This window comes from Dicentrarchus labrax, unplaced genomic scaffold (genome assembly GCF_905237075.1).
Source record: "Dicentrarchus labrax unplaced genomic scaffold, dlabrax2021, whole genome shotgun sequence".
In the NCBI taxonomy this organism is placed as follows: domain Eukaryota; kingdom Metazoa; phylum Chordata; class Actinopteri; family Moronidae; genus Dicentrarchus; species Dicentrarchus labrax.
In genome coordinates this window covers 6473156-6498180 of record NW_026136717.1, presented here as the reverse complement: position 1 = coordinate 6498180, position 25025 = coordinate 6473156, and the positions used below count along the sequence as shown (strand labels likewise).

The 25025-nt window shown below is 43.7% G+C and overlaps 1 protein-coding gene across 1 annotated transcript in view; it reads right to left on the bottom strand.

Moving 5' to 3' along the window:
* The window catches only part of efnb3b (ephrin-B3b), a 77057-nt gene that overhangs the window by 19672 nt on the left and 32360 nt on the right, over positions 1-25025 (bottom strand). The window contains exon 2 of the mRNA XM_051428727.1: positions 17669-17958. Within this exon, the coding sequence (XP_051284687.1) occupies positions 17669-17958 (290 nt within the window). The remainder of the gene's footprint in view (positions 1-17668; positions 17959-25025) is intronic.

Below are 25025 nucleotides of genomic sequence, written 5' to 3'. Positions count from 1 at the left end.
CAGGGCCTGGCTCATGGTGTTTCGTCAGGGTGGCCCCACTCACACACACACCTGTTGCAAAGCCAGTCAGAGGGGGAGAGACACAACACAGGTAACAGGATACTATAGTCATGACTAATAGCACTAGAGGGATGTATCTCTCTCCCCCTCTTACATTAACGCCCCCATCATTCATCCTGTTGTCTTTTTTGGGCCAGCGAGTTGCCCCCCAACCCCTCCCCTCCACTCCACTCTCCACTCATGCACTCACACACACGCCTGCACACAAACACAATGGGGTTGCACATTTACACACCTGTGTGAGCACACAATCACTAAATAAAAGCCCTCAGTCTCACATTAGCCTGATTTACTGTCTCAATTTAAGCATGAATTCTGTGCAGTGAAGAGGAAAACAGCAGACAACTACACCTAACTCGGCAGTTCCACGTCTCCTGTCACTTTGTCATACTTTCATCACGGGGGAGAGAGAGTGAAAAAAAAAAAAAAAGCCGTCTGTTGCAGCAATCACTCTCTCCTCCGGTAGCTCTTGCTTTCCCTCCACTCCAACATTTTCCTCTCCCTCTCCTTTCAATTATTGCCTTTATGTTTCCAGCCTTCCTGCCGTCCCCCCTCTTTGTAGGGGCTTCCTCTCAGGCAGAGCCTAGCTGTGACTTTGTCTGTCATTGCAGGATTACAGCGTTGGCGCCTCGCCACGAACATGCCGAAGACGCGGAGGAGGCGACCCTCGCCGCATGCGCTCTGCTCTGCCACGGGGTACAAACCCTTCGACTAGAAAAACAACTCATGAAAAACCTTGCGCATCAGAAGCCCAAACTTCCCTCTGGGACACTAAGCTGTCAGGTTTCCTTAATGTAAGTGACTTTGAGTCAACTTTGTAGCTGATGGTGACTTTTAGACAATAGAGATATGGCTGAAAAACTGGCATGATACAAAACTGAGAATACAGTTGACCCTCACAGTTATTAAAGGCTTATACGACTATTACATTTATTGGTTGATCTTTCATGATACTAGTTTGTGCCTTTCCATTTCTTCTAAAATCAAAAGAAATCTCAGGATTCAGTGTTCCCATGAAATGTTATGACTGACAAAGTAGGATCAGCACTTTGAATTGCATCACGTCCATCCAACACGGGCATATATCCATTTTTAATGACATTAATCACATAAAAACATAAAGAAAATCTATGAAAACACCTTCATGAAACATCAGAGGACAAGTAATTTTGAGATTATATAAAAGCTCTCTGAAGGACAGGCTGTCAAATAATGCCGGGCCTATTTCTTGCATTTGGGTTTGATATGTAGGTTACGCTTCTTTTGGTAAAATTGAAAACTGGCAGAGCAGGGGAACAGGAAGGGGAGAAGTTGCTCGAGTGAAGGACAAATGTCTGGTAAAAAAGGAAGAGAGGAACAATGCAAAAAAAAAAAAAAAGAGGGAAGTGGGTCAACGGTCTGAAGGGAGGAACGTGACAGCGATCTGTGACATGTAGCAGGAGAGAAAGAAAGCGAAAGCAAGTGGGAAGATGGCGGCAGGGAGAGGGGAGGGGTTTCTAAATTAAGAAGAAGGGAAGCAGAAGGGTGTGAAGGAGGAGGAGGCGGAAGAGCGAGGGCGAAAATGTGAGAGGAAGATGGGAAAAGGCGAAAGGAGTCCACGGGAGGCAGGAGCTGTTAGAGAAAAGGGCCTCATAAATGTCACTCCTTTCTCGGTGATATTAATGGCAAATGTCAAAGACCCAGAACTTACAGGAGGTTAGGTCTCCTAAATACACACAAACACGTGTATGAACACTCTCAAACACACAGAGTTTCTCCCTTCAGACAATGACTTTTGAAAGGAGGCAGTGAAGGAGTGGGCCTGCAGAGGAGCTGTACATCTTAAAGACTGTAATTACACATAACTGTCAGTCTAATTAAGGCTTTTAATGAACTCCACGAGAGCTCAGAAAGGACAAAAACCGCCAGCCGCTGGAAAACGTGCGTGTTTGTTTGTGCGTGTGTGATAAATGATGCGCTCAAGGAAGAACGTGCACGTAAACGCCAACACAATCTAACATTTTAATGAGCCCGAGTGCAGCTTTGAGGTCCAACATCTGATAAACATGCATACCTGTAAGGGTCTCTCATCTCCTATTGCAACACACACACACACACACACACACACACACACACACACACACACACACAAACACACACACACACACACACACACACACACACACACACACACACACACACACACACACACACACACACACACACACACTAATTGTTCCTGTCATTCCTCTCTATGGTGATAAAGTGTTAAAGCCCTGCCCACTGCAGAAGCGTGACTGGACCTATAGGAAAGACCTTTGAAACAATTGGATTTGCCATTAAGGCAAACTTTATTTAAGATTTAGCTGAAATACTTCACAACAGAGGCCTAATCTACATTACACATCATTAAGCTGGGCTGCTAAAACCCTTGGCTGCACTCTCCTGCTGCCTGGCCAGGTATAGGAAAATAGATTGTACTCGAAGTCTGGAAGAAAGTTAGAGGTCTTGATCCAGTGGCAGTTACAGAGAATTAACCAGAATCAAATCTTTTTTGATTTCGGGTGGGCGAGCTCATGTATAATGATGCAACTGATTACTCTCTGTTGTGGAGCGTTTAAAAAGGGTGGGTTGTTTGGTCTTCTCTGTCTTTTATAGGACTGGTTTGTTGGTTCTTTTGTATGACAGAACCTTATTGTGAAGTGAAGGTGCTGTGCAAATCTAGTAATTTGTGCAGTAGTATTGCTAACATTGCAGTGTTGAGGAGCGGTGATGCTACATGTAGCAACAATACTAGTTTAACAACAATTTCTAGTGGCTTTGGGGCAGTTTCAAAGTAGCTTCAACACTTACTAACAACTCCAAAGTTCAATTTTCCTCCTATAAACAAGATCTGTTCGAGGCAGTCACACAATTTAACTATCACTACTATTATTATTCTATTACTCTTTGCTTTAGTTGTTACTATTATCATTTCTTTCCATGTAAGGGGCCACTGCCACCGTCCATTTTAGGGCCCCAACTCATAGATCAAGAAACACTGGAGACATAGAAAAACAGTCTCTTTTCTTTCTCCCTCAAGTTTCCTTCTTTCATTGCATGCCATTCTTTCAACCAGCGGCTATGTCACAGGCTGTAGACACTGTACACACAACACACACACACACACACACACACACACACACACACAACACACACACAGACACACAGACACACAGAAGCACTTTAAACCTGGCTCAGTTTTAGTGTTTAAATGCACCAGCCAAGACTCGGCTATTACACAATCCTGACGAGCATGGAGGTCCTTCTAATGGATCAACACAGATTCAATACAATGCAGCAGTGTGTGCGTATGCTTGCCTTAAATGTCCTTGAACCATGACTGTAATACTTGAATACTGGGACGTGCATTCACGTCTTTGTATGCGTGTTTGTTATGTCTGTGTATTTTTTGTAACATATGCTTTGCCTATATGGACATATTTAGAATTCAGAAATGTTTTACTGATCTTTACCTCTATTCTTCTTCTTCTTTTTCTTCTTCACCCCCCCCGCCCGGTTACTCTTGTTTCCAAAATAGGAAAGCATGAGAAACACACACACATGTAGAGACCATGGGAGCCAGTCAGCCGAAATAATACATCTTGACATCTGTGCCTGCGTACTGCTCGAGGGAGAGATTGGAGAGAGAGAAAGTGGAAAGAAGAAGGGGTGAGATATAAAGGGGAAGATGATGGACAGCAGAAAGCATAGGGCAATTATATACTGTTTGTGTGTGTGTGTGTATACTGAATGTGTATGTGTGTATATTCCTATATGTGTGCAACAGTGAGAGAAAGAGAGGGATGACAGTTGGGTTTGTTTAGCTCTCTGTGATTAAAGCAGCCTGCTAGAAGCTGTGTGCTTAGCTGTATGGCAGTCTGTCTATTTTTTATGTGTGTGTGTGTGTGTGTGTGTGTTTATGTGTGTGTATGCACATGCATGCTCGTGCAGGTTTCTGCATTTCCGAAATGCGGGTGTAAGTGTCAGTCTGTCTTCAGTATCAAAAGTGCGTTTATGTATCTTAAACCTTATTTGCACGTCATGAGTGTGTCTTGGGGTTGATGCATGTGAGCGTGTGTTGTAGCTGTCTGTCTGCATCTACCTCCCCGAATGTGTGTTTTAGCGTCTAATCTTCTGGTCTCGTTTGCTTAAGTGAAATCATCCACGGATGTCTGGTGCATGCGGGACTGGAAAAACCGGTGTGTGTGGCTGTGTGTGTGTGTCTGCTCATTAGCACAAGGTTTCTCTTACTGTTGTCCTGAGGTTTGTTTGACTTCATTTCTTCTGACAGCTGAAAGATATCTGTCTGTCTCTTTCTCTTGACTTAGTTTTCAAGTTCAACAAGCTTTATTAGCATGATAAGATCGTTCTCACACTGCCAAAGTAAAGTACACAACACCGAGTCTGTCAAGGTAGATAAAAACAAGTGTGTAAAACAAACCTGTGCAGCAAGTATCAGTGTAAATCTTAACAAGTTCAGTGAAATGTCAAAAATGCTTTATGTGCTTGTAAGAAACACATTCAATAATCAAAGTGTCCCAAAACTGAACAATAAAGATAAAAAACATCAGCTAGATGCATGAATGATAATATGATTCCACATTGATTAATGGGCATTTATTTTGCTAGCAAAGACTGTTGCACAATGGCACTTGAGCAGGGTGGATGCTTGTATGTCTTTCTTCCCAAGTCAACCTGTTGAACCCAACCTCATTCAAATGTAGTTCTGTTTGTCAAAAATCAAGTCAGCATCAAAAGAGGGGTATTAAAAAGCACTTGACCAGAGCATGTAATTCGTGCGAGAAAGCCGATTTTTGAGAATGTGAAGCAGTTTAAACCTCATTTTCTTTTTTAACGGTATTTTCCCCATTATGTTTTGATGATTAAAAGTTATGTCCTGATCTGGGCACCTATAGCAAAAGTTTCATTTTCTGATTTCATCTTCTGAATTGCAAGTGGAAAAGTCATTATTCTGCGAGATCTGATAGCGAAAGGAACACGTGTGTCTCCTCGCCGCTCACTTTTTTACCGCGCTGTCTTCGGTTTTACAGCGGGGAACTGAAAGAGGGGAAGGAGCATCTAAAAGAGTAATAAGTGTGCCGTGCGGAACGAGAGCCGGAGACAGTGTGACAGACGTGCGGAATGACAGAAACAGATATTAGACAGAGTTGCAGAGGAGAGAAAGACCTGAGTGAAACTTTTAACAGGGTCAAGTGTGAGGTTTTGGTGCAAAAACAGCTCGGGCTAATTCATATTTTAAAACGTGCCATTCACACACAGCACTGACAGCACGGCACATGAACACACCCAGCTCCCCGTAGGATCACAAGCCCACTACTCTTACCTCCAAGGACTGCTAGCAGCTCTTTTAAAGGCTTGGTGGAGGGAAAAAAAAAGCTGCCACAGCATGCCAAAATATGGCAGATGGCAGACATTTTCTACTCGCAAACTGACTGACAAAATCTCACATAACAAGAACTGATTTGCTGGTGTAAGGATTGATATGTGTGATGTACTCTCGACACTCAGGGAGCAAAAAGAGTGCACTTCAATGTCAATGTCTTCAATGAGGGGTACTTAGCTAAAAATATCAGTTCCACAGGAGTACTCCGTGATAAAAAAGGTAGCACAAATCCTAGCAAACAGGCAGAATCGTGTTAGCATCTCATATAACACAGCAGCCCTAAATAAACTATGACTAATTTGTCACTCGGTGTCATATTTGTGGGTTGAGCGACCTTTTTCTTCCCGAGCGCCGCCGCCAAAACTTCTTCGATTACTTTATCAGTAATCCGTTTAAAGCAGCGCGCTCCAAGTGCCGTAAATCTGTCCCACTCCTCTAATCTTCAATTCATCACACATTTCCTAATCACGCTCCAAAAATAACAAACCTGGTATTACTTACTCTCCTCTTTCTGTACAACGTGAGCTGAGCCAAATGCAAGCTATCAAAAGGTTTATGGTGTGCGTATGAATCACTAAAGACTAATAAACTACACTGTTCACCTTGTTATATTGTAAAATAGAAGAAAAAATAGGACTTTATTCTTAATTACAGCTTCAAATAATTTGAAATGGACCTGCAATAATGTAATAGGGCTTTCTTGGCAAGGTCAAGCTTGTAAAAACAGTTCTTAAATCTTCAAAAGGGACAAACCCGGATAAATAAAGGTTAAACCAATAAAACAGGCCGGCCATTCTCCATTAAACCTTGTCTTTCGTCCCAGCCGGCCGGCTTCCAGAGGCAGTGACAGCAGAACTGTTGCTACAGATGAGGTAAGACGCCATTTGCCACAACAGGGCCCTCTTCTCTCGCAGCGCCACCAAGAGAGCAACCGAGCGAGGCTGGAGGTGCCAATGAATTAGTTCACTGTTTTCACTCATTATACCGAACTGACTGCCTCACTTTTTCTGTCTTTATTTACACCCTTTTCTTCATCTCCGACTTCTCTGGCACCACACACACACAGCCAACAAAGACCCCGCTCATAATGAGGGCATAGCGGTGTCTGAGTGTGTGTTATTCTTTGTGTGGTTAGTGTGTGTGTGTGTGTGTGTGTGTGTGTGTGTGTGTGGAGGGAGGGGGATTATGGCAGTTCCAAAGCTGTGAATAGGGGCCAGGCTGGGCCCTGGCCCTGGCTGAATTAATTACTCTAATTAGCTTCTTAATTGCATATATTAAACCAGTGGTTAGCAGGGCTGGAGCCATGGTTAGGGCCTGTATCTAAAGCTGGAGCTGGGGGTGGGTACAGGCGGACAAAAGGGTATTACACACAAAAGCCACACACACACACACACACACACACACACACACACACACACACACACACACAGAAGTGGCAAACCAGCTCCACCTTCCCCCACCCACTTGACGTAGTCTGAAGTGGAGAAACGAGACCAAGCGCTCCCCTCCATGATGAGGGTATTCAATTATCCAACCCCCCCGCCTCATCAATATATAATCAGCACATACAGCAGCAGCAGATGTGTGGTACTAATATGGATGATAAGCCCCCCCAGAGGGAACAGAGAGGATTAATATTAGAACTACAGGGACTACTTGAAGCAGTCTTCATCTGAAAGTCTTTACTGTATCACTTACTCAGTGCTCCGCTCCCTGTGACATTCAAGATGCCAGACCCCGCTGCTGATTTGCGACCATCGAGCCTCGCCCCGTCTGGCTCCCCGCAGCACGTCAGCGTCACGCAGACTTACATAGACCATGACAACATCAGAACCATTAGTTCCACCGCGCGTTCCACTTCCCAGCTTTTTTAGCTGGAACGTTTTGCGCATTCTAAACGATTATCAAAACCCTTGGTGCTTTGGAGCGGACAACATGCATCAAATTAAGCTTTTTTGGCTTGGGTTGACCCCAGAGTAAAAATGAGCCAGGCTGAGAAAGAGAGAGAGATCATGTAGCCAATAAAGGTGGAGGGTGTGTGTGTGTATGGGGGGAGGGGAGGGGAGGGGAAGGATTTGGGCACTGACGGCGAGAGGCAGGGGGTAAAACTTGCTGAAAATGCTTTGTTGTATTTGTGAAATACACCCAAAGTATCTTACAACAATGACGATTAGACAAGAACAAGTAAACAGCCAGTCCGCTAATGAATCTCTCTTCTATACACAAGTGGAGTACACGTGCATGTGGGTGCACGAGCGCAGAGTGATAATGATGTTCTTTGTGGAGTTTTTTGGGGTAATTAGGGCCGCTTAAACGGTGGTTAAAAAGGATTTGCAGCTGATTGTTTGTCCTTGTGTCTTTGAGCCGTAGGCCCTCTTGCTCCACTGAGTGTCAACACTGTCTTCTTCTACTGTCTCCTCATGGCGCATAGAAATCCTCTTTCATCAGCCCGTCCACAGCCAGCCCTTCCTCACTTCCCTCCATTCCTCCCTCTCTTCTTCTTCATGCTCAAATTATTCTAGCTCGTCTGTTCCCCTATAATTTACTCTCTCGCTCACTCTTCCTCCTCCTGCTCCTCCTCTTCCTCCCATCTTCTTCTACTGAACAGCTGCCGGGTCCAATCCGACTCCAAGTACACCATAATCTCCCTCACACATGGCAGAGATCATGCCTGTTACTTCTAGACAAACTACTCCCATGAAAAGCACCAGCGGTGTGCCTGCGAATTCTTCCTCTTGAAGGTAGAGTTCAACAGTTCAACGGAAAATACTCTCATTTCTTTCAGAAAGTGTCAGTTTCATGTATGTGCATAAAATGCTGAGCTGATGAAGTTAGCCTAGCTTAGCATACAGACTGAAAGCAAGGGAGGTAGCTAGCCTGGTTCAAACATAACCTCTACAAAAAGATCAGACCAAAAACTTGTGCTCACTAACTGTATGTGCAACCTGTGCTGTAACTGCTGGGTGGATGGAGCTGTTGACAGTCGTTTTTACAATTCTATTTGTGTACGGGTAAACAAACTAGATAAATGTCTAGTCTTTATGCTAAGCTAAGCTAATCATGCCCTTACTCCAGACATTTTTTCCCCTCTCAAAAAAAATAAAGAAAAAAAAATAAGCATATTTCCTAAAATGTTCGTCCATTCGGCAAGGACAGATGGTTTATCGAGAAAAGTTTCTACACAGTTTGTCTGTGTGTGTAAGCAAAAACGCACACACACACACACTTTATGTCTGCATGTTTGTGTGTGGCTCCGCATCTGTCCATGTGAATGTGTTCATTATGTTGATCAGGGTCATGTTTGCGTGAACCTGGACACTAAATCAAAGCTATATTAGTAGGCTAATGCGTTCTCCTGATGGCAGAGGTCAGCAGAGAGGTGTGCTTGTTTTAAACTCCCCCACGTCTGATTGCCGGGAAACACATCCTTCTGCAAAAGGTTCCTCGGCAGAAGGCAGCAGCACAATGATGCCTTTGTCTGTCAAGCTGAGATGGGCAACGAGAAAAGTTTGCGTATGTGTGTGTGTTTGTATGTGTGTGTGTGTGTGTGTGTGTGTGTGTGTGTGTGTGTGTGTGTGTGTGTGTGAGAGAGACAGACAGACAGTGTAGGAAGGTTAAATGAATCATACAATGTTAACCAGGCCCAATCCAATTAGGGAGGGATTCTTCTTGTCTGACCTTTAACAGGAGAGCCGTATTCACACTCACTCACGCAATCAACCCCCGCCCCACCAACACAACTACACACAGGCACAAAAAACTCTCACAAACTACACAGTCAGCCTTCCACAAAAACAGACAGACACACAAACATGACAGTCACGCAAAGCACACACAAACACCCACAAATGCACCCTCCGCCCACGCACAAGCACATAAGCACTCAACCAACATCACACACATTCCAAAACACACACACAGCCAATCTCACAGACAGTAGCGCGGCTCTGATTGCTGACCTAAATCGGCCGGGCGATCTGTCACTTTCTCTTACTCACACTCAGCACACATCTTTTTTTTCATCTTTTTCCTCCCCTTTCTCTACTCCCTCTCTCTTCTTTTTTTCTTGCCCAAATATCCCTCGCTCTCTCTCTGTGTCACTTTACATCAGCTCATTCCCGCCCCTCTCCTCTCCCCTATTATCTCTACCAGTAATGACTTGGCCTCATTTGTATCCCACAATATAGGTGTCAGCGTACAGTATGCTTCATGTTTACAGCCGTTCTGCAGTGATCTCTATACTGTAAGTACATGTCCTCACCCATATAATGAAGATACATACAGTGCAGCTCAGGGGAATCTCAGGCTTAATCATTAAAAAAACACTTGACTTGACTACAATCCTTTTAAATAGAGTCATCTTTTCTACTATCCACTTTCTCTTATCCATTGAGAGATGCAGATAAACTTTATCTCTGGAGGGGATATTAGTTGGATCCGTTGCACCAAACCCCTACTGGCCTATTCTATTCCATTTTCCACTTTTGCACTTTATTTGAGGCTATTTTCACACATGAGAGTTTAACTGAGGCTGTTCGCCCCAAGAATTCGATGTGTTTAGTGGAGTGTGAAAAATGTGTTGCAGGCTTGAAAAGCAGTCTCAGGTCCACCTCAAAATAGTTGTCAGGGGCTGGCTTGGAGCGATCTCTAGGCATGTCCCCTGAGGGCCACAACAGATGTGAAAGCCTTAGCACACTTGAAGTTGAAAAATGTGTAACACAATTTTACTTGAGTAAAATTCGTGGTGGTCGGAGAGGCCAGGTCTGCTGGTGTGAATTTGTAACTTGTAATGAAGAAAATATGGGACATATAAGGGTATAGGACCAATAACCAGGAATCCTCACTTTACTCACTTTATTTAATTACAATTTTTCTTAAACCTGAATCAGCTGACACTTACCTAATGATGATCTACCAGCCAAACTGTCATAATTAAATAAATGTGGTATACATTTATAAAAAAAAACAAGCAGTCACCTTAATATGCATTGGGGTGGTTTGTTACCTTGCTTAAGAGAGCTGTCTATCTGTGTAAATACTTGCACAACCTTGACAAACTATATATTCTCAATATTCTGTGCAAGTGCAAACCATTTTAATATCCCTTTAAAGAGCACTATTTTATTGGGGGTATTTATTTTTGAGCTAGTGCACAACAGAGGTGGCACATGTTGAAGGGTTTTCAAGCATTAAAGACCATTAATATTATAAGAGTATAACAGTCTTCAGGTTTACATGAGATGCATAACCAGTTTCCCAGCAGATATTCAAGCCTATCTCTTCATCTTCCTTCGCCCTCTCTCCTCCCTCCTTCCTGCAGCTCTTCCTCTTCTCTCCCCTGTGTCTGTGGTTGCTTTAGAGCCTGGCAGGAGGCTCAAATCAGAGGGCTTAAACTTGATCAAATATTCAGCAGATATAGATTTCTCAGAGTCCCTGGATTCCCCACCTCTTCCACCCAGCTGCTTTCCATCCCTCCCTCCCTCCCTCCACCCATCCTCTCCTTGAATCCCTCACATTTTACTCTCCTCGCTGCAGTCACAAACAAAGTTGTGTGCCACACACACACACACACACACACACACACACACACACACACACACACACACACACACACACACACACACACAGCCATGCACGTATGCACATGGGGAATCATAAACTAACGCAGAGTGGCGGAGAGGTGCAGCTCATTTAGGCTGCAGTGCAGTGTTTCTCTCCGCTTCCTCTCCTCCATTGTCTCTTCTCTCTCCTCTATTTCTCTCTCCGCTTCGCTGTCGTTCCCCATTTTTCTCTCCCTTTATCTGTCTCTCACTCCTTTTCTCCCTCTCTGTCTGTCCTCCCTCCCTCTCCCCAATCTGGATTCTGTGTCATTTATTCCAGTTTAACCCTGATAAATAAACCAGTGAGTACCTCTGCATTATTGAACACTTCGACATTGCTGTCTGCACGCGGTGCACCGGCCCTGTGCTGTCCAACAATTAGGCCACACACACACACACACACACACACACACACACACACACACACACACACACACACACACACACACACACACACACACACACACACACACACACACACACACACACACACACACACACACACACACACACACACACACACACACACACACACAAGCCCCACCCTGTCCCAGGCATCCAAAGACACCAAAACTTGCCGTTAAACACTGAAAAGGTTATAGACAAATTATGAGACAGGAGAGACAGATGGACGGACAAGGAAGATAAACAGAGACACTTAGGAGGAAAACAATACAGAATCAAAGACAGAGAAAATAAAGTTTGCAGAAAAACAGATGCAGTGGTATGCAAATGCCTACCATACAAACACACACACGCACCAATACACCATTAACTTTCCACCAAAACTCAAACTTACCAAAGACACACACATGCAAACATGCACAAACACTGATTTATTTTTCTAGGTGTTCATGCTCCAGTCAGCTCTTCTATTATTCATATTAGTGTTTTGGGGGTGGGGGGGGTGTTTATCTCTGCCATTGTGCGACGGCAAGCACCAGGCTCTCCGCAAAGCCCCGGGGGCCCTGCTCTGCTCTCTAAACACACCACTGGGAGTCATTCACATACACACGCACAACACAGAGAAGTGCCTTCATGTCCGTTCCACATATCTATACATATGCCTGCATATTCTCACACTCTCTCTCTCACACACACACACACACACACACACACATAATTTCATACCTGTATCACACACACACACTTTGCCATCTGTCTCAGCAGGCAACAACAACACTGCAGTCCCACAGCGACTGACCCGTACACCACAATAGATCTGACCAATCTTGGTGTGCGAGCCGCTTTTGTGTACTTGTGTGTGTGAGAGCTATTTTCAGACTAGTTTGTGTGTGTTTACAACCACAAGCCCGCTTGTATGCCAGTGTGTGTGTGAGTGCATATATTTATGAGAAAGCCCCCGTGTATGGCGATGTGAGCATGCATATGTTAGTGTGAGCACCAAGGAAAATTACTGATGTGTATGTGTGTGTGTGTTTCTGTGTGTGTGTGTGTGTGTGTGTGTGGCGTGCGTGCGTGCGTGCGAGTGAGTGTGTCACTCACATATGAGGTCATATGTATGTTCACTGTGAGCCTGCAATCATTCACTGCTGGTGTGCAAGTTGGTGTGTGTTCAACATGTATGTGTGTGCATTAATTTGTGTGTGTGTGTGTGTGTGTGTGTGAGTGTGTGTGTGTGTAAATACACCATTCCCCTGAGAGCAGCAGCGGTGATTGAAAGTGACCGCGTTGTTTCAGTGTCACCCTGCAGATGAGATGCCATGTCTGCGTGTCAACTGACACTCACATCTCATTCACATCAGCCACATCCACAAAGACAGACCTGTCTCTGTCTGTTGTCATCTTCTCCCATCTATTTTTCTCACTTTTTTTCCTTTCTCTTCCACCCCCCCTTTCATTTCCTTTCATCCCTCTACATGCATCTTTGAACTCTTCCTTACTCTTTGCCCACATCTTCCCCTCTCTCCTCCCTGTTGTGACTCAGCCTCTCTGCACCATCCAGCCTTCACTTCCATCACTCAAGTCTCCTGAGGAAAAGACATTGGTTTGACTGTTAGCCAGGCCTATTACTTGTAAAGTTGTGTTTTAGCCCATTTTAGTGCGAGCTGGGTGGTATTTGCCACTCTGGACCATTTACTGAACAGGATTAATATTAGAAAATTCTACAAAAGTATGTTCAAGCGTAATTTAATAACACTTACAGTAATTTTGTTCTTAAATTTACCCACTTAACATATTTTCTGATAATTTTTCTTCCCTTGTTTTTCTTCCCTAATCCTGGTCTGCAAATTTATTTTAATATCCCATAATGCTGTACTGTAGAAAAAAAGAGACTGCCCCTGAAAATTAATCTCTGAAAAGCTACATGTTTAAGGATGTTAACCAAAATCACAAAAAACTCTGGATAATTCACAATACACGTTGTCATCAGGTTTTAGAGGGACTTTTTCTTCAGATAAAAACAGTTCACAGCGAGGTCTGTGGATTATCCAGCGTAACAAGGACATTGCTTGTGGAGATGTTGCTGTTGATTGTTTTTAATATCAGCAAAATTTCTGCATGGCTTGATGCCACAAGGAGTAAGTGAAAAAGTATGGGGTTTTTTTGTACAGACCCTGTAAAAGCCAGCTGATCCTGGACCAGTTTTAACAACAACAAATCTTCCATTCTCCTCATTGTGCTTCAAGCTGCAAACCAGATCATCTGCCTGGAGATGCTTTCCTCCAGCAGTTCTCATTAAGAAAAAGTCATGTCATCAAGACCGCATGCTGTGAATGTGTGTGAGCATGTGTGTGCTATTGTGCATGCATGCAAGGAGTGTGTGTTACACAAGACCCTGGCGCCTGCTTTCAAAGGATTCATTAAAAGCAGTGAAAGGCTTGATCTGCGGTTCGGGTTGATGTACTGAGCATGTCTGTGCGAGTGTGTGTGTGTGTGTGGTGGGATTTGAATGGTGAAAGAAAGGAGGAGAAACTAAAGAGTGGAGAGACTAAGGGAGAGACAGAGATAGAGAGAGGGAGAGAGAGAGAGTGTGACTGAGAAATGGGTTTACATAAACCCTGACCTCATGTTATGAATGAAAACATCAATCAGTGAGTATAACTAATCCATTTTTCCACTCTGTCTCTCCTCTCCACAGGATGCGGAAGTAAAGAATTACATTTAATGGGATTCCTGTAATCTGATTACAAAACGGGGGCATTTGTGCTCCATTAGTGACAGCAAAAACAAAGGAAACTTTAGATTGTTTCAGAATTCTTGCTGGATTTTCTCAAGATGCAAAAATGATTCTCTCAAGAAATTATCTTTGAAACCACTTGTTGATGAAGACAACACAAATTATGACATGGAAATGAAATTCTAAAGGGTTTTTGGTATCATTCACTGAGCGCCATAGTAGCAAACTGTAAAGTAAACTGATTACCCATTGGACTTGAAGCAAGTTACTGGTTATAATGGGTTTAACTTTGAAATTAACCTCCACTGCCTTTTTTCCTCCGCTGTTCCACCACCCAACTGCTCCACATCACCACACACACAGTGTGTGACTGCATGCTCTGCACTGCAGTGTGCAAATTAAATCACGCTATGCTATAGGTTAATTAAAACAAGATTTCCCTGAGGCTTGCGCATACTGTACATTGGTACCCTTACACACATGCACAAACATACATTTACTGTGACTACACTCAGGGACTATCCAATCCACTGAGTCCAGTATGCATGAAATCCCCCCACCATCTATAGAGCCAGTTAGCACACACAAGCTACAGCAGATAGCTCTAAATGAGCAGTAGGATTAACCGTTATTAATTATCTCACAGCCTCATTAAGTACACAGAAGCTCTGGTGAGGGACTAAATGCGATTCTTCATGAAGCGCACATGATCAAAGACACACTGCATGCTATACACAAGCTATCTTCTGACATTATCAATAAGTTATCAGTACCAAATGCTCTCTACGATCAGCTACTCCCCTGTCTTCACCTCTCCAAATCTCTCTCTCTTCAAATGTGTGAGTACACGTGTGTGTGTGTCCGTGTGTGTGTGTGACCTTGTATTGCAGCCGTCATTGATTGGGCTGGAGCTGTCAATCGATCAGTCTGGTCTGTGTGTGGAGATAAAGGTGTATCTCTGGACACTCCAGCTGCCAGGCGGGAGTACAGAGGAGAGGTGGGCAAAACAGAGACAGGGGGCCACATTTGGCCCTTTTCTTACATCTCTTCAGCCCATTCTGCTAGGTTTTTTTTTTTTACGACTGTTTTTGCTTGGCTGCAGTGTAACAAAATTAAACTTTAAGACATAAATATTATCTGTGGATGGTCTGCAGTGCGCGCTGGCTTTGTGCACAATAAGCAGACGACTGGGTGCCGGTGACACATAATCAGTATCAGTGTAATCATGTAAGATGAGAAATCTGAACCCAGGTCACTTCGAATGTCTTCCTGAATGCCAAAGACGGAAACAAACTAGGACAGTTGAGATCTTGTGGCAATTGTGCGTGACCAGTATGTTGTCGATTACCTGTTGGGTTGACACTCAAACAGTCAAAAGACATTTCGCAACAGATTTTGAGGAAGGCGCCGGATTTGTTACTAGCACAGAGTCTGAGCGATATACCTAGCTTCAAACCTGTTGTGTTATAGTGTATTTCTAAATTATGGATGACAAGTGGTTGATTTCTGTACTTCTAGGCAAACACTGTGGTTTGTTTTTGCTCGCCAGAACTTTGGGTTGTATGAATTCTGAATATGGACAACACCAAAATCTGGAAACCTCAAATAATTATAACTTTTTCCAACTTGTACTATCATAGTGGACTTAGAAAGATACAGTATATAATGCTACACCAATGTAATGAAATGTACTGGGGGATGCAGGTTAATATGATTTATCTCTGCACCATATAAAGACCTAAAAAAAAACAATCTTTTAACATATGCACTTACACATAAATGGATTTTTAATCATGAGATAGTTTAATTTAATGTGTAAGTGTCAGTTTAATGTGGCTATTCAGGTTCTGCTATTCAACATCTGTCACTCACTGAATCAGGTATCAGTAGGTATCAGATTGCATTAATATTCACCCTTATCAGGGAAAAAATTCCTGTATCATTGGGTCCCTGCCCTGGGTGCATAGATACAAGCACATACTGTACATACATATTGGCTTACTGCACCACTGCATGCTGTCTCACCCCCTCATATCTAATCTGAGAGAAATACTTGCACGTTGATAATGATGCAGGGTGCAGGAGAAACATGCCCAGTGCCCAACCTTACGAGGACTGATAGCGAAAAACCGAGCGCACCTGAAACCCGGCGAACAAATACAGAACACAAAGAGACATGAGGGGCTTCACAGACTTTGAGAGATCTTATATTCTCTTTGTTTTTTTCTGTCTCTCCATTTCTGTCCCAGCTTCCTCTTCTTCCTGACTCTACTCATTCTATCTTTTTTAGGGTTTTTTTTTTTCTACCCGCAGATGAAAAGAAGTGAAAAGAGCATTTGCACACCTGAGTGAATAGAGCTTGCAGGTGCGTGGGAGGAAAGCTCTGGGAATCGAACAGGGTCTCTCTCTTTCTCTTTGTCTATCCTGCTCACTCGCTCACTCCTGAGGTGTTTTTTTTACCGTGCTTCTGTTTGTATTGGAAACCTGTGTGTGATTACATGCACATCTAGTGTGTGTGTGTGTGTGCTTTGTGTGTGTCGCTCCATTTGTGAGCGCTCAATGCTCTTGGCTCTTGCTCTGTATTTAAAAACAACCCACAGGTTTCGGTTGACGCGACCTTTACTCACAGATTGTTCCGTCCGATACAAACGCTTGGCCTGGCTCGCCTTGATGACCTCATCAGGTCTTCACGCAGCCCAACTCCAAACAAACCTTCTAAATAAACCAAAACACACTGTGCTTCGCCATTTGCGGTCACTGCAAGGCTGGCAGTAACAATAAACAGGCCCGAGGCCAGCACAGCAGCCGAGCAGGACAAAGACATAGCAATGACACACACACACTCTTAGAAATGACGCTGAAGCATGAATGTGACCATACTTCACTAAACACAAAATCCCACACAAGTGGAAAACAAGGACAAATCCAGGGACACGCTGGAAAAAATTTAAGGAATGGAAAGTCATTTTTCCTTTTTCCTTTTGCCTTACAAAGATACCTGAAGTGTGATAAATCCAACAACAGGCGAAGCAAGAGAAATTAATTAAAGTTAGTCAAATAACCTAAAGTTACAGCAAGGTTTGATTAGTGGAAAAAATATCCTAAAAACAGGCCCGCCTGGTCACTTTTTGCAGTGTACGTCCTTCTACTGTATCCACCCGTGGACCGGATTACACACAATTCTCAAACGTAATTACTCTAAACACACCCGCCCAATCATCACCATCATCAGTGAAATAAACAAACACACTCAGGCACAATCAGAAATCAGCCAAGCAATCATAACAACCCCCCCATCACCCCCCACACACTGCAATAAAGCTCAACACACGCCCATAAACACACACACACACACACACACACACACACACACACACACACACACACACACACACTCTCCATCCCCTAATCTCCAGTGCTGGCTCTGCCTCCTCGACTCACCGATGATGTAGTAGTCGTGCAGGCTCTTGAACTCGTGGCCCCAGAGGTTGGGCGAGAACTCCTGGAACTTGATGGTGAAGCGACGTTCGCGGGTGGGCTCGTCGCAGGTCAGCACGATGTTGGGGGGGCCGGTCACCTCGCAGCGGTCCGCCTGTTCCCGCGACGACACCAGGTAGAGCTTGTAGAACTCGTACTCTGGAGTGGACCTGGCGGTGTCCAGCGGTGGGCAGATGAGGTCCAGCCGGTCCCCGATCTGAGGGTACAGAACGTAACCCTTATCGTCCCTAAACCTGGAGTGAGGAAAGAAGAAACAAAAGGAAAGGAGTCAGTGGAGAGAGAAAGGCAAAGATTAATTAATTAAAGTCTTTTGCTTCCTTCAACAGCGATATAAACCAGTTCAGAGCCACCTGTCCTTGATACTGAATGAGCTACAGATGGGTCCTTTACCTCACTTATTTCTCCTACTTCTTTTTTTAATTTTATCTCTTTTCACAGGGAACAGGTGGCTTTACAGAGGAACTGTGCTGTGCACTCAACTGCACAAATAATTTTTTGTCACACAAACTCAAGTGATCCTCCATTGACCCCATGAGATGGTAGAGGATGAAAGTAGGGGGATATAACCACCAGTTGATGATCCACACAGGTAAAATAACCACTCACCTAAAGCTAAAAAGGATTCAGTTGTAAGAAAAGTATTCATTTATGCTTTTTTCCCCTGTGAACCACCCCCACAGAAATGACCTTCAGTTCAGAACTATCTTTTAGTGATCAAAATCTTGTACAGTTTTAAAACCAAACATATACTAGTAGTCAAATGTATGCAAAAGCAAACTTCAGGTGCTCACAAGTGTAGGAGTAGGGGCAATATCGCCTTTAAAATAAAAGCCTGGAGTTTGCTCGGGGCTACACCAAATTCAAAACAAAAAATATTGGAAAGACATATTAAAAAGTAAACAGAAAGAGAATGTATGCACACGTGAATGTGCATGGAAAATAGAAGTGAAATACTGTTAACAAAACAGAAAAAACAACACCCAAAAGCCTTTTTTTCCCTTTGCAATGCAAATTTTCCTGCAGAACTTTTCCCCCTATCCTTTACATTTGGAAGTGAGAACTGAGGCATGTCCAAAGAGGAAAGAGGAAGAAATAGTCAGACAACTATCGCCGCAGATCGGCAGAACAAAGCTGCCATTGCCAAATCTCAGGTATGTACAGTTAATTAGTTTGCTAATTAGCTGTTTTGATGTCAGCCTGTCATCATCTTCTGATGTGAATGTAGTTTGTTTGTTTATAGCCCAGCCGATGGTTTGACACCTGTCATATATGGAAAATCTGCAGCCAGGAGGGATTCTAATGCAACAGTCTGACAATAATCAACAAAAAATATGCTTGTGTATGGTTTATCATCAGCATCATTTTATCATGGCATTCAGAGAACAGCTTTCATGTGAGATAAAATGTTGTCAAAAGGTGTTCCTGGGGTAAACACTGAGCAGGTTTTGAGCAAATACTTCACATGAAAATTGATATCCTGTATATCAGCGAAAACCCAATATGGTCAAAACCCAGCTAGGAGCCGAGATGAAAAGTGTTTTTTGCAGCATGGAAGGCTGGTGGGCTCACTGTGGCTGCACAGCTTTCACAGGTCTTTCCAGAGCAGAGCACATGAAACAGCAGTCAGAGGGGCATAAAGTCAACAAATGACTCAGACTCTGTCTTTCCCCTCACAGCATAGGACTATCTCTGGCTGATAAGGCTAAATACTATGAGTTATCAATTTATATAGCTCCTGATCCCTATGAGATTTGAACGCTGCATGCTAGCATGCTCGGCTAACAGTGGGAAAACAGAAAGTAGCCTATGCACATGCACACCCATAGTGACTTTATCTCAGGTTAAAACAAATGTCACTACTGACAGAAAGAGGGAAAGTGTTTATAGTAGTAAAAGATAAAAAAAAAGAGGAGGAGATTTGCTGGATTTTCTCGACTGTTAGCATTCTTCCAGAATTTTAAGTGACACTTTGATGTGGAAGTGGGAGGAAGCAAATGCCTGTAATGTTAAGAAGCCAATTTTCTGTTACCTCTGACTCAGACACTGCTTCTGTTTCCAACTAATCCACATGCACACTCGGGAGTCACAGCACTCAAACCTGCTTAATTATTCTCTCTGTTCTGCTGTCAGACAACTGTTTGACCATTAAAAAATAAACAATACAGGATCACAAAGCGGGAACAGAACGAGGATTATGTTGCAGAACCGTACTGTTAAAAAGACTAAATAAATCCTAATAATGTCTCATTAGCAACAAATTACACTTTAATTTGATCAATAAACAAATTGTTACTTTTTGTCAGGCCTCCCCTTGGAAGTTGACAAAATGTCATGCCAATTAATTATTTACAATATTAGGCAGTAACGGAAGGGGCCAAGTTGATTCTTATTGTAATGACTCCATCTAGAAAAAACAGCTTTGTTTTCATACGTTTTCACACTGGCTTTCCATTAAAATACTGAGGTCTCCATGCCAAGCTGAGATAACCCTAATGACATCACTATGACATCATCAGGGTTATTTTACTCCAGAGCAACAAAAGACATAAAACTGTTTTCCTATGACTGTGTATCACTAACCATGAGAAGTAAATTGATCCTTATGTGTAAAATCACTGCAATTCCCATTTAGTGCAAGTTAAACTTTATTCAAAAGTTTTTAGACATAAAAGACAAAGCTCTCCTACAATGTCAGTGAACAGGAGAGTAAGATTTTTTTTTGCTGTCCGAATAAGTCTTACTAACTGAAACTAGCAAGGCAAGTTTCACATAATCCTTGTTACGTTTTTTTATTTATTCAACTTTTGGCTCCACATTTTCCTTCTGGTCATGCTGCAATGGCAAAACAACTCCCTAAGGGAGCTTGCGGCACAGTTTTACAACTACTGTCCTATATAACACTCGACAAGACTACGAGTTTACAGCCATGCTAATGGCTCTGGGAGGCTGTACATAGGCACACAGTGCTGCTTTGACCTGAATGCTAACATTGACCATGCTAACACACTGATGTTAAGAAGGTATACTAATGTTAGCCATGCTTGTTGCCATGTTCATCATCTTAGTTTAGCATGTTAGCATGCTAACATTAACTAATTAGCTGTAAAAAACAAAGTAGCTTATGGCTGAAGCAGGAAACGGTATTAGCTCACAAACCAGAGAATGCCTACTGAATGATGGACAGACAAAATGATAATGTAGCCACGTTGTTAGCGTGGCTAAAAACAGACATTAATAATGAAACTAGGCTTACAGGCAGATTTTTGTAAATATTAGCCAGTTTGAATTTTAGTGCTGCTGAAAGACACTGTATCACATCATCGTGCTTTTAGAAAACTATGCAGGACAAATTATTGGAACAACAGGAGGAGACAGTCCTCGTTGTTGTACTTCCATCTTTCTGACCACATTTCCTTCCTCTGTGCAGGCTACCTCTACTTAGCACTAGCGAGCTAACATCCCTACACCTGCTGTAAATTCAGATGTAAGCTTTATCTGTTGCTGTGTTTGCCTGGCGGCGCACACCAGAGGGGAACTTGAGAAAGCAGACTGAGCGGCGGAGGAGCTTTAGCTGAGGTGGGCCCAGAGGCCTGCTGGGAAGCCACCGTTCCACTTCTCATTACCCAGGTCACTCGGGGTTATCAGGCAATACTTAGACGGGAGAGGTAGGCACTCAGCTTCACTCAACACGTACACACACACACGCGCATATTTCACCTTCCTGTCGGCCTCAGACAGGCGAGCACATGCACTCACACCATTTATAGAGTATGAACTGTAAACATGGTGGTGGTTCCTCAGGCATCTGCAGCCAAGCCTAAACAGAAAAATCTATTCAATACACACAAACACATGCACACAGGCCCATACAAATGCCCTCCTGCTTAACACAAAAGGTCTGCCCAAACATATCCACCCACATCCAAACACACAGGTTTAGTTTTTCCCTAAACATGAGCACTGAAATGCACGGACACACACACACACACACACACACACACACACACACATTCACTCTTATAAAAACAAGCACCTTTTGCTTCCTGCATGACGCATTCTGCGAGTGGTATCTGATGGTACCCTGAGTCACAGCCGAGCTGCATTGCAGAATGGCAGCCTGAGCGCGCACACACACACACACACACACACACACACACACACACACACACACACACACACACACACACACACACACAGACACACACAGACACACACACACACACACACAGGAGGATGGTACGAGTGTTAAAGTAAAATGCCACTGGGCAGGTGCAGTGCTCGAAAAAAAGAAAAAAGAAAAGAAAGAAGGGAGAAATCAGTGAAGTGAGAGAGAGGGAGGGAGGGGAGTGGGAAAAATATTGAACATGTCAAGCAAGGTATGTAGCAACAACAAAGAAATGTGGTGAACAAGCAGAAAGGAAACACAGCTAGACAAAGGGGAAACACTCCACAGAAGGAAAGGACCTTAAAATACTGCAAGAGGAGGAGGAAAAGGCAAATGAGCTGGGAAAGAAGAGAAGAAGGAAAGATAAAAAACTGACAGTGAATTCCAGCACATTCCTGCGACAGAACTCAATTTTCTGATAGGCTCCATGTTCAGGTGTTCAGATTTGCAGAGTTAACCCTGGTTAACCTAGTGTGTGTGAGTGAATGATAGTGTGTGTGCACTGTAAACAGGATGGGTTAGGGAGACCTTGCCCCGATCTAATCATGTGGTGGAGCAAGAAAAACAGCGCGTATTTATCTCGGAATTCACACTTTCCCTCTCCTCCGAGTGACGTCCTCAGTGTCAACAAACCTGGGCTGCATTCAAACAGCAGGTATGGTCGTATACAATCAGTAGACGTGTTAAATCCACCTTAAAAGTCCTGTGTAAAAGTGCAGGAGAGTTTGTGAGCCTTGTGAATCTCGCGGTCGGAGAATTCTAGTGGAGAAGTGCGGAGAGAGGAGAGAAAGTGAAGTGAGGTGAACTTATAAACAGCTTTATAGAGTTCATCTGTGACCACATCTAAATAAATCATCCCATTCAGACACAGCCCAGAGCAACATTACGGTTTCCCTTTACTCTTTTCTTTTTAGCCGCATTTCTGTCAGAGAGAAACACTTTTTTTTTTGTCTCTCAGCGTCTGTTTTTTTTTTCCTCTCCTCTTTCACTCTCCCTCATCTCTTTTGCTGTCCACTCTCTCCCTCTCTCTCCTTCCCTTTTTCTCAGTGGTTAACAATAGAGCCATTCATGTGGCCACACTTTGAAACATGGCGTGGGGGGTTGGAGTGGGCCAGAGGTGACACTGAGGTGGGGGGGAGAGAGAGAAGAAAGAGGAGAAAGAGGAGGAGGAGGAAGAGGGATGGAGGGAGAGGGAGGAGCTTTCCTCTCTTTTCTCCTCCACAGCCCTTTTATGAGGGCAGAAACATCATTTTCTCAACCCAAGCGTTGCCCCGCCGCGACCCCCGAGCGGAGCTGAGAAGCCTCAAGTGTCAGTCTCCCTGACCTCCCCCTCCGACCTCTTACACCTCCTGCTTCTCATCCTCCACCCCATCGCACCTCCACAATTTCAATGCAGTTTTCAACATGTAAACTTTTTTAATTTTACACGGCTACGAAATGTTTTATATGTAATATTTCCAATAAAATAAAAAAATGTATAACTGATCATTATACAAGAGATTTAAACACAAGCAATGGCATCCTGGATGCTGTTTGTGCTTTGTCCATGAGCTTCATGTGTGTCTGTCTTTTCTCTTGTCCGTCCTCATGTTGTCTGCCATTGTACCTGCTTTTGGGCGGCGTATCGGACAGCTCAAACATTTCCCAGATTCCACAGCGGCAACCCGAGCCATGTCCGGACCAAAGCCGGGCACACAGGTGCAGCCGGCGAGGGTGGGGAAGACAAGGGGAGGGTGTGTATATGTGTGTATGTGTGTGTGTGCGTGCGTGCAAGCGCGAGTGTATGTCTGTGCGAACAGGAGAATATAAAACGGGAGGAGCGGTGAGGGAGGGCAGACAAGTGCAAGTCCGTGAGAGAAAAATCCAATAAAACAAAGATGCTGAGATGGAGAGAATGAGGCGAGAGACAAAAGAGAGAGGTGGGATTCGAAGTGATAAAAGCCTCCAAACAAACACATAAGGACAAAGAGAGTGCAAGAAGTTGGACAGATTGCAACAGAACATAATGTGGAAAATTAGTGCAAAAAAAAACAGACAGAAGGAGGATGAAGAAAAGGGAGAGGGAAGGACACTGAAGTTGGCAGAGAGCACAAAATAAACTAAAATGAAATCAGCGTGGCGGATTTACTCGAAGCTCCACATCAACTCTGACCCCCTCCATCCTCTGTGGGGGTTTTGTCCTTGAGCTAACCACAACCTGGTGTGAGCGGGAAGCCAAGGAGAGACAGCAAAGGACCGATCTATTAGGGAATAATAAACGATGGCGGTATTCGGTTCTGTGGCGGGGGAGATTTATGGCGGGCGCTGCGCATAAAGCTGTCTGCACTAATCTCATGGTATACACAGCGTAATCACACACACAGGGGCCGTGAGTGCTTCCCCCCTCTTTTAATGTACACACGCTGTCAGACACACGGCAGGGGAGCACGCACACTAAAGAGTAGCAAACCGATCGGCTGCGGGAGGAATACACACTCCATAGGACAAGCGTGCACGCACACACACCCGCTGAGCTGCAACACCTGCAGGCCATCTAGTAGCTGTCTAAAGTAAATCCGCTGGGTCTCATTTGCTGGAGAGGTGCTTTCCAAAGAATGCCACAATGAGCACACACACACACACACACACACACACACACACACACACAGGAAAATGTCCATTTTGAACATGTCATTGAAACCCACACGGAATCTTTAAACCTCACTTTTGAAATTAAGATTTTAGCCAATTCTACACCATAATTAACTTTATTCCAATGCACACTAATTTGCTCTAATAGATTTCCTAGTGCTAAAATTTTGAAAGAATAAAAAAAAAAAAAAGACTCCTCTAGTATGAAGAAAATGATTCAAGAGATTTGGAAATGTAAAATTATCTCACTCTACTGACAGACTGTTTTTTACCTACTTTAGGAAAAATATTATTTCAAGCCTCAGCGCTGGATTAAATCACTTGCTACGATGGAGATTGTTTTTGCCGACCCACACAGAGAAGGGACTGCAGTGGCTATCATTTTCCACTGTTCTGCTGTAGCAATCAGTACCCCTATATGCTGTGCAGCCCAGGAACACCAACTATATATAATGCAAAACATATGGTCGGTAGTATATAAAACATGAATTTGCCGAATGCACA